This window comes from Bos indicus, chromosome 7 (assembly GCF_029378745.1).
Source record: "Bos indicus isolate NIAB-ARS_2022 breed Sahiwal x Tharparkar chromosome 7, NIAB-ARS_B.indTharparkar_mat_pri_1.0, whole genome shotgun sequence".
Lineage (NCBI taxonomy): Eukaryota > Metazoa > Chordata > Mammalia > Artiodactyla > Bovidae > Bos > Bos indicus.
In genome coordinates, this window is record NC_091766.1 from 46,135,193 (window position 1) to 46,149,928 (window position 14,736).

The 14,736-nt window shown below is 45.5% G+C and overlaps 1 protein-coding gene across 4 annotated transcripts in view; it reads left to right on the plus strand.

Moving 5' to 3' along the window:
* The window catches only part of CATSPER3 (cation channel sperm associated 3), a 45,022-nt gene that overhangs the window by 21,266 nt on the left and 9,020 nt on the right, over nucleotides 1-14,736 (plus strand). For all 4 annotated transcript variants that reach the window (XR_011567687.1, XM_070793601.1, XM_070793599.1 and 1 more), the window contains 5 exons: nucleotides 9,797-10,036; nucleotides 11,817-11,999; nucleotides 12,717-12,857; nucleotides 13,213-13,332; nucleotides 14,417-14,574. Coding sequence is in view for 3 of the 4 variants with exons in the window: in XM_070793601.1 (XP_070649702.1) it covers nucleotides 9,797-10,036; nucleotides 11,817-11,999; nucleotides 12,717-12,857; nucleotides 13,213-13,332; nucleotides 14,417-14,574 (842 nt within the window). In the remaining variant the exon portion in view is untranslated. The remainder of the gene's footprint in view (nucleotides 1-9,796; nucleotides 10,037-11,816; nucleotides 12,000-12,716; nucleotides 12,858-13,212; nucleotides 13,333-14,416; nucleotides 14,575-14,736) is intronic.

Sequence of the window (14,736 nt, forward strand, 5' to 3'; positions counted from 1 at the left end):
GAAAGCAATGAAACATTTTTATCACAATTAGCATCAAATTTATGAAATAAAATGATATGGAAATAGAAAGTATCTATTTAAGAAGAAGCTATGAGCCATGCAGTGTAGGGCCACCCAAGACGGATAGGTCATGATAGACAGTTTTGACAAGGTCCACTGGAGAAGGGAATGGCAAACTACTTCAGTATTCTTGCCTTGAGAACCTCAAACAGTATGGAAAGGCAAAAACATAGGACACTGCAAGATGAACTCCCCAGGTCGGTAGGTGCCCAATATGCTACTGGAGAAGAGCGGAGAAATAACACCAGAAAGAATGAAGAGAGGGAGCCAAAGTGAAAACAACGCCCAGTTATGGATGTGACTGGTGATGGAAGTAAAGTCCGATGCTATAAAGAACAATATTGCATAGGAACCTGGAATGTTAGGTCCATGAATCATGGTAAATTGGAGATGGTGAAACAGGAGGTGGCAAGAGTGAACATCGACACTGTAGGAATCAGCAAACTAAAATGGACTGGAATGGGAGAATTTAATTCAGATGACCATTATATCTACTACTGTGGGCAAGAATCCCTTATAAGAAATGGAGTCACCATCATAGTCAACAAAAGAGTCCAAAATGCACTACGGTCGGTGCAATCTCAAAAATGACAGAATGATCTCCGTTCATTTCTAAGGAAAACCATTCAATATCAGGGTAATCCAAGTCTATGCCCCAACTGGTAATGCTGAAGAAGCTGAACTTGAATGGTTCTGTGAAGACCTATAAGACCTTCTAGAACTAACACCCCCAAAAAGATGTCCTTTTCATTATGGGGGACTGGAATGCAAAAGTAGGAAGTCAAGAGAGACCTGGAGTAATAGGCAAATTTCGCCTTGGAGTATGAAATGAAGCAGGGCAAAAGCTAACAGAATTTTGCCAAGAATACCAAAATCAGATTGATTATATCCTTTGCAGCCAAAGATGGAGAAGCTCTATATAGTCAGCAAAAACAAGACTGGGAGCTGACTGTAGCTCAGATCATGAACTTGTTGCCAAATTCAGACTTAAATTGAAGAAAGAAGGGAAAACCATTAGACCATTCAGGTATGACCTAAATCAAATCCCTTATGACTATACAGTGGAAGTGACAAATAGATTCAAGGGATTAGATCTGAAAGACAGTGCCTGAAGGACTATGGATGGAGGTTTGTGACATTGTACAGGAGGCAGTGATCAAGACCATCCCCAAGAAAAAGAATGCAAAAAGGCAAAATGGTTGTCTGAGGAGGCCTTACAAACATGTGAGAAAAGAAGAGAAGCTTAAGGGAAAGGAGAAAAGGAAAGATACTCATCTAAATGCAACTGTATAGGCCATGGGGTCACAAAGAGTCAGACACAACTGAGCAAACTTCACTTCAAAGAATAGCAAGGAGACATAGGAAAGTCTTCCTCAGTGATCAATGCAAAGAAATAAAGGAAAACAATAGAATGGGAAAGATTAGAGATCTCTTCAAGAAAATTAGTGATACCAAGGGACCATTTCATGCAAAGATGAGCACAAAAAAGGACAGAAATGGTATGGACCTAACAGAAGCAGAAGACATTAAGAAGAGGTGGCAAGAATACACAGAAGAATTATATGAAAAAAATTTTAACGATCCAGATAACCATGATGGTGTGATCACTCACTTAGAGCCAGACATCCTGGAACGTGAAGTCAAGTGGGCCTTACGAAGCATCTCTACGAACAAAGCTATTGGAGGTGATGGAATTCCAGTTGAGTTATTTCAAATCCTGAAAGATGATGCTGTTAAAGTGCTTCACTCAATATGAAAGCAAATTTGCAAAACTCAGCCGTGGCCACAGGACTGGAAAAGATCAGTTTTCATTCCAGTCCCAAAGAAAAACAATGCCAAAGAATGTTCAAACTACCGCACAATTGTACTCCTCTTCAGTTCAGTTCAGTTCAGTTCAGTCACTCAGTTGTGTCCGACTCTTTGCAACCCCATGAATCACAGCACGCCAGGCCTCCCTGTCCATCACCATCTCCCGGAGTCTACCCAAACTCATGTCCATCGAGTCAGTGATGCCATCCAGCCATCTCATCCTCTGTCGTCCCCTTCTCCTCCTGCCCACAATCCTCCCAGCATCAGGGTCTTTTCCAATGAGTCAACTCTTCACATGAGGTGGCCATGGACTGGTTGGACCTCCTTGCAGTCCAAGGGACTCTCAAGAGTCTTCTCCAACACCACAGTTCAAAAGCATCAATTCTTCGGTGCTCAGCCTTCTTCACAGTCCAACTCTCACATCCATACCTGACCACTGGAAAAACCATAGCCTTGACTAGACGGACCTTTGTTGGCTAAGTAATGTCTGTGCTTTTGAATATGCTATCTAGGTTGGACATAACTTTCCTTCCAAGAAGTAAGCATCTTTTAATTTCATGGCTGCAGTCACCATCTGCAGTGATTTTGGAGCCCCCCAAAATAAAGTCTCTCACTGCTTCCACTGTTTCCCCATCTATTTCCCATGAAGTCATGGAACCGGATGCCATGATCTTCGTTTTCTGAATGTTGAGCTTTAAGCCAACTTTTTCACTCTCCACTTTCACTTTCATCAAGAGGCTTTTTAGTTCCTCTTCACTTTCTGCCATAAGGGTGGTGTCATCTGCATATCTGAGGTTATTGATATTTCTTCTGGCAATCTTGATTCCAGCTTGTGTTTCTTCCAGTCCATTGTTTCTCATGATGTATTCTGCATATAAGTTAAATAAGTTAAATAAATATTGTTATTAAATAAATAACAATATACAGCCTTGACGTACTCCTTTTCCTGTTTGGAACCAGTCTGTTGTTCCATGTCCAGTTCTAACTGTTGCTTCCTGACCTGCATACAGATTTCTCAAGAGGCAGGTCAGGTGGTCTGGTATTCCCATCTCTTTCAGAATTTCCCACAGTTTGTTGTGATCCACACAGTCAAAGACTTTGATATAGTCAATAAAGCAGAAATAGATGGTTTTCTGGAACTCTCTTGCTTTTTCGATGATCCAGCAGATGTTGGCAATTTGATCTCTGGTTCCTCTGCCTTTTCTAAAACCAGCTTGAACATCAGGAAGTTCACAGTTCACATATTGCTGAAGCCTGGCTTGGAGAATTTTGAGCATTACTTTACTAGTATGTGAGATGAGTGCAATTGTGTGGGAGTTTGAGCATTCTTTGGCATTGCCTTTCTTTGGGATTGGAATGAAAACTGACCTTTTCCAGTACTCCTCTTACATGCTAGCAAAGTAATGCTCAAAATTCTCTAAGCCAGACATCAGCAGTGTATGAGCTGTGAACTTCCAGATGTTCAAGCTGGATTTAGAAAAGGCAGATTGCCAACATCCACTGGATCATTGAAAAAGCAAGAGTTCCAGAAAAACATCTGTTTCTGCTTTATTGACTACATCAGAGCATTTGACTATGTGGATCACAACAAACTGTGGAAAATTCTTCAAGAAAAGGAAATACCAGACCACCTGACCTGCCTCCTGAGAAATCTGTATGCAGGTCAAGAAGCAACAGTTAGAACTGGACATGGAACAACAGACTGGTTCCAAATTGGGAAAGGAGTACATCAAAGCTGTATATTGTCACCCTGCTTATTTAACTTATATGCAGTATACATCATGCCAAATGCCGGGCTGGATGAAGCACAAACTGGAATCAAGATTGCCTGGAAAAATATCAATAACCTCAGATACACAGATGACACCACGCTTATGGAAGCAAGCGAAGAAGAACTAAAGAGCCTCTTGATGAAAGTGAAAAAGGAGAGTGAACAAGTTGGCTTAAAACTCAACATTCAAAACTAAAATCATGACATCTGGTCATATCACTTCATGGCAAATAGATGGGGAGACAATGGAAGCAGTGAGAGACTTTATTTTGGGGGGCTCCAAAATCACTGCAGATGGTGGCCGCAGTCATGAAATTAAAAGACACTTGTTGCTTGGAAGAAAAGCTATGACAAACCTAGACAGCATATTAAAAAGCAGAGACATTACTTTGCCAACAAAGGCCCATCTCGTCAAAGTTATGGTTTTTCCAGTAGTCGTGTATGGATGTGAGAGTTGGACTATAAAGAAAGGTGAGTGCCAAAAATTTATGCTTTTGAACTGTGGTGTTGGAGAAGACTCTTGAGACTCCGTTGGACTGCAAGGAGATCTAACCAGTCTATCCTAAAGAAAATCAGTCCTGAATATTCATTGGAAGGACTGCTGCTGAAGCTGAAGCTCCCAATATTTTGGCCACTTGGTACGAAGAACTGACTCATTGGAAAAGACCCTGATGCTGGGAAAGATTGAAGGCAAGAGGAGAAGGGGACGACAGAGGATGAGATGATTGGATGGCATCATCGACTCAATGGACACGTGTTTGAGCAAGTTCCGAGAGTTGGTAATGGACAGGGAAGCTTGGTGTGCCGCAGTCCATGGCGTTGCAGAGTCAGACACGACTGAGCGACTGAACTGTACTGCTCCTTGGAAGGAAAGCTATGACAAACCTAGACAGTGTATTCAGAAGCAGAGAGATCATTTAGCTGACAAAGTTCCAGGTATGGTTTTTCCAGTAGTCATGTACAGATGTGAGAGTTGGAACATAATGAAGGCTGAGTGCCGAAGAATTGATGCTTTTGAACTGTGGTGCTGGAGAAGACTCTTGAGAGACCCTTGGACTGCAGGAAGATCTAACCAGTTAATCCTGGTCAACCCTGAATATTCAGTGGAAGGACTGATGCTGAGGCTGAAGCTCTAATACTTTTGCCACCTGCTGGGAAGAGCCGACTCACTTGAAAAGACTCTGATGCTGGGAAAGATTGCAGGCAAAAGGAGAAGGGGCAACAGAGGATGAGACGGTTGGATAGGATCACTGACTCAATGGACATGAGTTTCAGCAAACTCCGAAAAGTGAAGGACAGGGAAGCCTGGAGTGCTGCAGTCCATAGGGTAGCAGAGTCAGACACAACTTAGCGACTGAACAACAACAATGTAAGTAATCTAAAAATGTTTTAAAGTATGTGGGGAGAGTATGTGTAGCTTATATGCAAATACCATGCCATATTTTATAAGGGACTTGAGCATCCTTGGATTTTGGCATCTGTGGGATAGTCCTGGAACCAATCCCCTGGGAATACTAAGGGACGACTTAGTATAACCTTCATGCCAAAACTACTCAATGACAAAATGAAAAAGGAAAATTATGCCCAATATCATGAACTTGGACATTACAATCCCAAACAGAATATTAGGAAACTGAAGTTTTAAAAATATATGAAGAAGGTAATATATAACATTGCCAAGTTGGGCTTTTCCAGGAATGCAAGTATTATAAAAATCTAGGTATTTTATTAACTAGCTTAAAATACTAAAGGAGAAAAAAGTCCAATAAAATCACTTTAAGAGATGCATAAAACAGTTTATCTTGAGTATCTTTCATGATAAAAATTTATCAAACTAGGGATAGAAAGGATTTGTTTTAAAGTAATTAAGAGTACCTATGAAAAACCTATATCAAAGTTCACACTCAATGGTGAAATTGTAACAGTATTTTTTGAAAGCTGTAGTCCAGTTATTCTTGACAAGATTTGTATCAGTGTCTTAGCCAATGTATAATACAAGGAAAAGGAATAAAAAAAATTAAGAATTAGAAAGTTTTAAAAGACTGTAATTATTCGCAGGTGTTATGATTTCTGCATAGAAATCCTCAAAGAATCTGGAATAAATATAAAGTTAATAAAATTAATAAGTTAATAAAGTCCAGAAAATTTGGTAGATATATGATTAAGAAATAAAATATATTTAATATATCAGCAACAAAAGACATAGCACTTATAAGATACAGAAAGTATTAGAGGCAAATCTAATAAAAGTATTGTGAGATTTTTAAAGAGAAAGAAATATATAAAGGTTATTAAAGAAGATATAGAGAAATGGAAGGATATATTAGATCATGCATAGAAAGACCCAGTTTCTTCAAGATGCAGTCTCCCCCGGTTAAACTATTTAATATCAGTGCAATTCCAGTAATAAATCTGGCAGGATTTTTTATGGGTTGCCAAAAGCCAATGCTAAAATTTAGATGAAAGAATGAAAGAAAGGAAAACCAAGATGGTTTTTAAAGTGAAAAGGGGAGAAGTCTTTCTATAAGGCTTTCTATGAGTCTTTCTGTAAGGCCTATTAGTAACTAAGCAGGATGACAATGCATGAATAGACAACACAGATAGACAAATAGACCAGGGGAACAGGACAGAGTACTCAGAATCAGACCTGGCTGGGATGAAAACCTGGCCCCTGAGAAGATGGCCCTGCAAATGAGTGGTGGAAGGGTTTCTTCATTAAACAGTACCTATGGAGGAAAACACTCCAGTTGGATCTCTACCTTCCAGCATACACAGCTAAAGACCTAACTTGAAAAGTGAAACTTCAGAATGTTTGGAAGAAAATATAGAAGATTTATATGATCTCAGGAGGGAAAGGAATTTTAAGGTATGAAATATATAAGCAGTGAAGAAAAAGTTTGGTTAATTTGATTCCATTAAAACTTTAAACTTGTGTTCATCAGAAGATCATTAAAGAGGTGAAAAGATAAGTCAGTGTAGGAGAAGCTATTTGAAACCTTACCTGCATGTATCAGGTAAAGGATTAGGATTCAAAGTATGTGGATATATTTTCTTTCAAATCAAGAAGCAAAAGACAATCCAGCAAAAAATCTGGGGACAAATTAGGAATAGGCAGTTCAGTAAACACATAAAAAGATGCCCAATTTTATGAATAATTAGAGGAAAGACAAAATGAAAAATAAGATATCACTCCATCAGATTAATAAAAATTAAGAAGTCCAACAGTAGGAAGTGTTGGTGAGGATGTAAAAAAAAGAACCATTGTTGCTATTAAAGTAAGTTGGTACAACCGCTTCAGAATACAATTTGGCAATATTCAGTGAAGCTGAAGATGCTCATATTTTACAATCAGGTAATTCTATTCCTATGTTGTAACAGAGGACAATGTGTGTACAATAAAGCATGGGGCTGCGAGTTGGCTGGGGGTGTCGTAGGGGCAGGCAGTTATTTCGGTGGAGGTGTTATTTGCAGGTTTCAGAGATAAATGAAAGAAATTCACCTACACCCGGCATTCTACAGGGTTAGTGGGGCCGCTGTGTCTTTACTGTCACAAGGGGAAGGTCACATGGCTGTTAGAGCCACATAGTCACCCACGATTAGACCCAGTTACCCCGTGATGATTTTGGAGTGATTTCCTCTCTCAACAAGGACAACAAGACGGGTGATCAGGTAGAGGGTGACTACTATGAGGGTCTGGAAGAAATCACTCCAAGGCCAGTTGGTAATCTCTATCTTGATGTACAGGTAATACACATAGATGATAAATAAGATACTAGAAAATATCATTCAATCACCGATTGAGGCAGATCAGAATCACCAGGCACAGTAGAATCTTAGCAAATAGGAGAATTCCCTTTTGGGTGCTCCAGCAGCTGGGAGCCCAAGGGGTGCTCAGAACTGGCTGTGGTGTGGGCAGGAGTCCCTGGGGGCATGGAGGATCTATTCATAGGTTCAAGGATACTGTACTCCCAGGCATCTTACCTATGCTCTGGCTGAGAGGAGGGCCCAGGGGCACAGGACCTCAAGTCTGCTTTTTAAATGGCCCTGTATTTTTGCTCAAACTTTTTGTGCTTTTATAGGTAAAAAATTACAAAGAAGCTGAATATCACCCAATGGGTATCTAGATTTAAAAAATTTTAATATTTTCATAAGTGGAATTGCTAAATAGTGGGGAAACTCTAAACTAGGTTTACATAGATCAACATGGATGAATCTTATAATTTTAAATAAAAAAATTTCCCAAAGGATGCTTTAGTGTATATGCAATTTATGTAGTATATGAAAGATGCAGAACCATACCATGCACTTTTGGGGATACATATGTGGTAAAAGTATAAAATATAAGAGCAAGGCATACTCCAGATTTGAAATAGGCTTGCTTTTGTGGAAAGGGAAGGGGATTTGATCAATGTGAGGTTCTGTCTGTAATGGTAATATTTTATTTCTTAAGCTAAATGGTATAATAGTATATGGTTGTTCATTATATTATTCTTTTACGTCTTTTTGTGTATCTAAATGTTTCACTGTAGTTAACAAACATAAAAGTGTATATAAATGGTTGCCATGTGGAGACCACAAATAGAAGTGTACAGGACAAATAACACCACCAGAGGCCCTAATGTAATCCAAATGGATAGTTGTGGCTTGAGCTATAATTTCCAGTGATAGCATCTGACATATTTAAAAGGTGGTGTATCTCAAAACCTTTTCTATTTCCCTCTAGAAACTCTTGCTAGCTCCCCTCTTCAACCCACCCCAAACTCATCTCCGTTAAAGGCATCAGCATTTACCTGGTTGCTCTGTGTGAGGAATCTTCCTTGCCTTCTGTACATCCCTGAGTCCCTCAGAAAGTCCTGTCATCACTGCTAACAGAATACATCTGGAATCTGTCCTCTTCTCTTCAGCCCCACACTGTTCCCCAGTCCAATGCAATCTAACCCAGTCTCTTGCCTGAGTGATGCTAGAATTAATTCTTCTACTGTCTCTCACCTCCTTCCTAACTTGTCTCCCAGTCGCTATTCCCGCCAGTTTCCCTACTAGGTCATTTCCATGGAGATCTCTTAAAAATGTAAATCAGTTCACTTCACTTCCTTGCTCCAGCTCCAAGGCTGAGGTTAAAGTTCACAGCCTTCCCCAGGCCTGCCAGGCCCTCCCTACACAGCTGGCCTCTCCACCTTCATCTCCTGCTCTGCTCGCCCCTTTCTGTTCTAGCCACCCTGGCTCTGCTGTTCCTTTCTCACTTTAGGACGCTTGTGCACACCCCTGGGAAGTACTCTCCTAGATTTTGTTATGGCTGCATTCCTGGCTTTAGCAAGGCCTCCGCTCTGCACCTTTTCTAAGTAGCTGTCATGACCGCCCTTCCCCACCTGACCAGTCCCTTTCTCCCTTGTGGCCATTCCACTTTCCTTCCTGTGTGATGGGATATATGTATTTGTCTAAACCTTCATTTCTGTCTCTCCAACTAGACTGTCAGTTTCATGGGGGCTGGACATTCTCTGTCTCATTCACTGTTGTGTTTCTTTATACCTGAAACAGCGCTTGGCATGTGGTAGAGGCTTAATCAACACTTCCTCAATGAATGAATGCATTGATGATAAGCAAAAACTTAGATGCCTCAAAAAGTGTGTTTTGGTAAAATAAAATCCCCTGGAATTGTTCATACATAAGAAGAATTTGAATAAGGTTGTTTCATAAGGTGTAACAGTTGAAAATAAGCAGAACATTCTTCAGAAGCAGATTAGTTAACTGATTTTAAGTGGGTGTGATAATAGAGTAAATATAAGTAGATGTGTGAATAGTTCATCTCTGTTCATCTGGGTATTAAAGTTGGCCAGAAGGCTCTTGGAATCTTCTCTTTGGGAACCTTCCTTCTGTGTTGCCTGATGTATACTTCCCACTGGACCTCGATAGTCATTCTGATGGTCAATCATTCCCAAGTTCTCTGGGTCAGGGCCACAGGGTAGGGGAAGACTCCGAAGGAGAAGGGAATCAGGCACGCTGTGTCCACTGTGTGCCCGGGACTCTGCCTGGGTTTCTCTGTCCTGTGGCTGACTTAGGAGCATCCTCCCCCTGCCAACACACACCCCTCATCGGGTGGCCCAGGCAGGGGAAGGTGTGCAGCTTGGTCTGACCCTGCCACTTTCGCCACCCCTGCAGGTCTCAGAGCTCATCTTTGTGTCCATCTATAGCTCTGAGTTCTGCATGAAACTCTATGTGGACCCCATCAGCTACTGGAAGGATGGCTACAACCTGCTCGATGTGGTGATTATCATCATCATCTTCATCCCCTACAGTCTCCGCAAGATCAAGGGCAAGCACTACCCCTACCTCAACATCGCCGACGGTGTGCAGTCCCTGCGCATCCTCAAGCTTATCACCTACAGCCGCGGCATCCGGGTGAGTGGCCTGGAGTGCTGTGGCTGTGCATGTGCGGGCGATTGGGCCCCCGATGAAATGGTACTTCTGTTTCTCTCCTACGGTGATTGAGTCCTCTTGTGTGGGAGGTTGATCTTTACCTGTTTTATCTCATTTCACCCTTAAATGATTCTAGGAAAGGTGTTAGCTCCATTTTACAGATGAAGAAACTGAGACCCACAGTCACTCAGCAGTTAGATACTGGAGCTGACCTTTGAAAGTTGTTCTGACTCGAGTCCATCTCATCTTGCCCTCTCTCCCGTGCTGCAGAGTGACTGATTTTCTTATGGTCCAGACCCTTTGGAGTATGTGCCCAGGAGCCTCCAGCTCTTTGATGGGTCTGGCCACTCACGTCTTCCCCCAGAAAACTAAAAGTCTGCAGCTTCTCTTGAGGGGAGGGTCTCATGACTTGTTCAGGAAGCTCTGGAAGTCCTGCTCCTGCTGGGGGACACATGGTGGCCGGTCTTTACTTGGCTCAGTGGTGTCAGAGCACACGTCAGAGGTGGCCCAAGCACACCCTCAGGCGCTCATCCTGGGCCCAGTGTGTTTGCCCGGGCTCTGCTCAGGCCCACGCTTCTCCGGGAAGGGGCTTGTTTGGGCCTATTGACCATGCAGACCTCACCTGCACACTGCGTCCCACTGCCACGTTCTTCATGAGTTCTTACCTCTTTAGTCTTGGCAATCTTGGGAAAGAAGTTCTGTTTCTCTTGCAGGAGTGGAGGCAGCTTTTTTTTTTTTTTTCTTAGCATCTCAGTTCTTTTGGAATGAATCCCCAAACACTGGTTTTCTTTCTCCAAGGAGAGGAGGGAGGTGTGGGGTGGGCATTTATTCCTGCAGGCAGCTGCCAGACTGGTCTGCAGGCAGGGCAGCCCCAGTGCTCCTTGGCTGTCTCTCTGCTTCACACTTTACCTCGAACTGTCAGAACTTCACCGTCCTGGGTCCCAGCTCTACCAGTACCTCCTTTTCTATGTTAATAGTTTCTCAGCTTAGAAAAAAGATTTTTTGCAGTTGACAATGGTGGCACAATGCAAGGGGCTAGAGAGTGGGTTCCAGCCCTGCTGGTGTATCACAATGTGACTGTGGACGAGGCGTTTTGCTTCTCTGAGCTTCTGATCCTGCATCTTGAAATAGGAGCATCTCCCTACCTTGACAAGGTATCAGGGACAGATCTAGGTAGCTGAACACGTATATGCAAGACTCCAGGGCAGGGAGAATGAACGATGAGGCGTGGGAGATAAGACCAACACCCATGTCATGGACGAAGACTGAGATCACAAGATGAGGACCTGCCTGGGAGATGGGGCCCAGAAAACCTGGGAAGCCCCACTCCTCTGAGCCCTCTTCATTCCTGTTTCCAAGGTGGCTCCCCTGCTCCTCCTGGACCTGGAAGAGCATTCAGGGCTGGCCCTCAGCTGAGGAGCAGAAACAGGACACCCTGGGATGAACAGAGGCAGGCTGGATTCAAGTAGAGTGCTCAGGGGTGCTGATGGGGCAACTACTCCAGCCCTGGGGCAGCACGGGCAATCCCCCCATGGGTGACTGAGCATGGAGGCCGTGCACTGGTGAACCACTGTTAGATTGCTCCAGCCCTCAATCTGGACACTGCTCCCATTCGTTCATTCAACCATTTATGGAGCATCTACCATGTGCTAGGCAAGGCACCAGATACCGGGGCAGCTATGGTTGGGACAGGCTGAACCGCTGTCCTCTGAGCCCAGCCCGGCCGGCAGCCTGACCTAGCCCTTGTGCTTCTGCCTTGCAGACACTCATCACTGCCATGGGGCAGACAGCCTACACCGTGGCCTCCGTGCTCATCCTATTCTTCGTCCTGATGTACATCTTTGCCATCCTGGGCTTCTGCCTGTTTGGACTTCCAGAAGGGGGTGACATGAATAACTGGGGGAACCTGGCTTTGGCCTTCTTCACTCTCTTCAGCTTGGCCACGGTACCATGTTTGGGAACAGTGGTGGGGGTGGGGTTCAGGCAGGGGCCTTGAAAGGGGACTGGCAGCTGGTGCAAGTGTGTGGACATGCTGGGCCTCACTTGGGGTCTTTCCCACACTCAGACACTTAGCTGGGGTTGGGGGGAAGCTGAGGAATGGTCTCCCAGGACAAGGCACAGGCTAGCACCCTGGCCAAGAGTCCATCACTGACTCTAATCTTGTGACTCCCTACAGCATTCCTATTTGCCCCATGGGGTGGTAAAACTTTTCAAAAGTTCTCAAAAGATAATTCATCCTAATTGAAGTGTAATTTAGGAGGAAAACCCACATCACAAAGCCTTTTGGGGAATAGGCTGTCACAAATCCATGCAGAATAAGTCTGCAAAACCTGTCTCAAAGTCTAGATTCTACTGGGTTCTGGCAAGATTGAGGTCTTTTCCAAAGGAGGGCCTGGCAGAGGGGCAGTGTCTCTTGGGGAAAGCTGGAAGGCCTTTTGGAGAAGAGCCCTTAGGGCACATTGGACATAAGTGCCCACACCCAGTGGTGCCCTGCATCTCTGCCAGCCTGTATGCACTGGAGTCGGTGGATTAGGGGGTGTGATGTGGAGGGGCTGATGTGGAAGAAGAGCCAGCCTGCTCCTCAGTAGGGCCAGGGCTCCCCTAGGGCAGGTGAGCAGGAGGCCTGCCCCCCTGAGCCTTGGCACTTGCCCTGCCTGAGTAGGTCGATGGCTGGACAGACCTGCAGGAGCAGCTGGATGCCCGGAATTTGATTCTGAGCCGTTCATTCACCATCATCTTTATCTTGCTTGCCTCCTTTGTCTTCCTCAGCATGTTTGTGGGTGTGATGATCATCCACACTGAGGTGAGGTGGCGCTTGTAAGGATTGGTGGGGCGGGGGCGGGTGGTGTTGGTTAAGTGTGGCAGGTGGATCATCTCTGAGCCGTCTCGCTCTGGAATTGGAAGGGAGGGGACCAGGTGGGCCCATCTCTATGCCGGCGCAACCCTTCTCCCTGAGCCCCCCTCATGATGGTGGCCAGCAGGACAGGTACTTGGGAGGTCATTGCAGCTGCAGCGGGCAGCTTGAGTTGGGGGCTGGCCCTGTGAGGGGGTCCTCCTGCTGAGGGGCCTGAGTGGCAGTGGGAGACTGGGGAAGAGGGGAGGTGGGGATGGTGCACAGGGAGAGCCCTGCATCTTACCTCCATCCTCCTGCCCTCTAGGACTCCATCAAAAAGTTTGAGCGGGAGCTGATGCTGGAGAGACGCATGAACCTCATGGAAGAGAAGCAGGTGATTTTGAAGCGGCAGCAAGAAGAGGTCAGCAAGCTGATGCAGACCCAGGTAGGCTGTCTCCGTGGGCAGGCAGACAAGCAGAGGGACAGTCAGGGCTGAAGGGATGGTCAGGAAGACGGGCCTGGGGGCCGGGGTGGAAGGTGGGGGGCCTTAGGCATCTGTGCATTTGGAGAGTCGGCTGCCCACCTCTGTCTAGTTTTCAGAGTCAGACTGTGTTCTCTACCTTTTTGTATTTTCTCTGGACCTCTTTAAGTGTTGAGTGTTGTGATTATACTATTTCCCTCCTTCATAGGCAACACTCCATTGCTGGGCCATGGACTATAGCCCACCCAGCTCCTCTGTCCATGGGATTTCCCAGGCAAGCATACTGGAGTGGGTTGCCATTTCCTTTTCCAGGGAATCTTCCTGACCCAGGGATTGAACCCAGGTCTCCTGCATTGCAGGCAGATTCTTTACCATCTGAGCCACGAGGGAAGCGCTAACATTTCCCTCCTTCATGGGCAACACTCCATTGCTGGGCCCTTGGCCTTGAGCAGTCTTGTTCCCGAGGATTCATTGGGTGCCAAGCAGGCTCCATTCCCGGTCGCTGAGTGGGGGAGGTCACAGGGTGTTACTGACAGGTGTTACTAACCTCAGTTTTTCTAAACTGGAACAAGAATGAGCTCAATGGGCTGGAGATTTTCTGTCAAGCATGATACCACTGTGAGGGCTGAAGCCCTCTGAGCTGCCTGGAGTGCCCCGCCAGGTCCTGAACCACTGCCCCTCTCTCCCCGTGAGGCCAGTGCCCCTCTCCTCAGCCTCCTCTCCGAGGTGGAGACGTCCTCCTGTTTTGTGTGTCTGAGACTTGTCCACAACAGGGTGAAACGCTGAGCCGTGCTCAGGCTATCCCAGTTCCTTCCATGTCACCGGTCCTCATGCCAGGTCAGTTGTCCTCACGTCAGGTGTAGTGGCTCACCAGGTGGCCCCAGGCAGGGGAGTCCAGGCCCAGAAGGGGTTGGGGTGGCCTGTGCTTGTACTCAGGACTCACCTGGGGGCCAGGGTCAGGCCTCTGCCTGTGCTCCTCGTGGAGGGCCCCAGGTCTTTGTGTAGCAAGACTCTCGTCGTGCTGCTCTGTTTATGCTCCTCTCTCTAGAAAGATCTTGACCACAAGAGTTTCACTGAACTGGTGGAGAAGTTTAAGAAGACTTTGCGGCACACTGACCCCATGGTCTTGGATGATTTTGGCACTAGCCTGCCCTTCATTGACATCTACTTGTCCACCCTGGACAACCAGGATGCTACCATCTACAAGTCAGTCCCAGCCCCCCTGACCCTGGCCCACGGGTCCTGGTGGGGTGCTGGCTGATGTGCAGGGAAGGCAGAGCCAGGTCCTTCCTGGGGGGTGTGTAGGGGCTGGGCTGCTGTATGGGCAGGCCTGTTGCTGGTGGGGGGAGCACTGCCCACTGGCCCTCC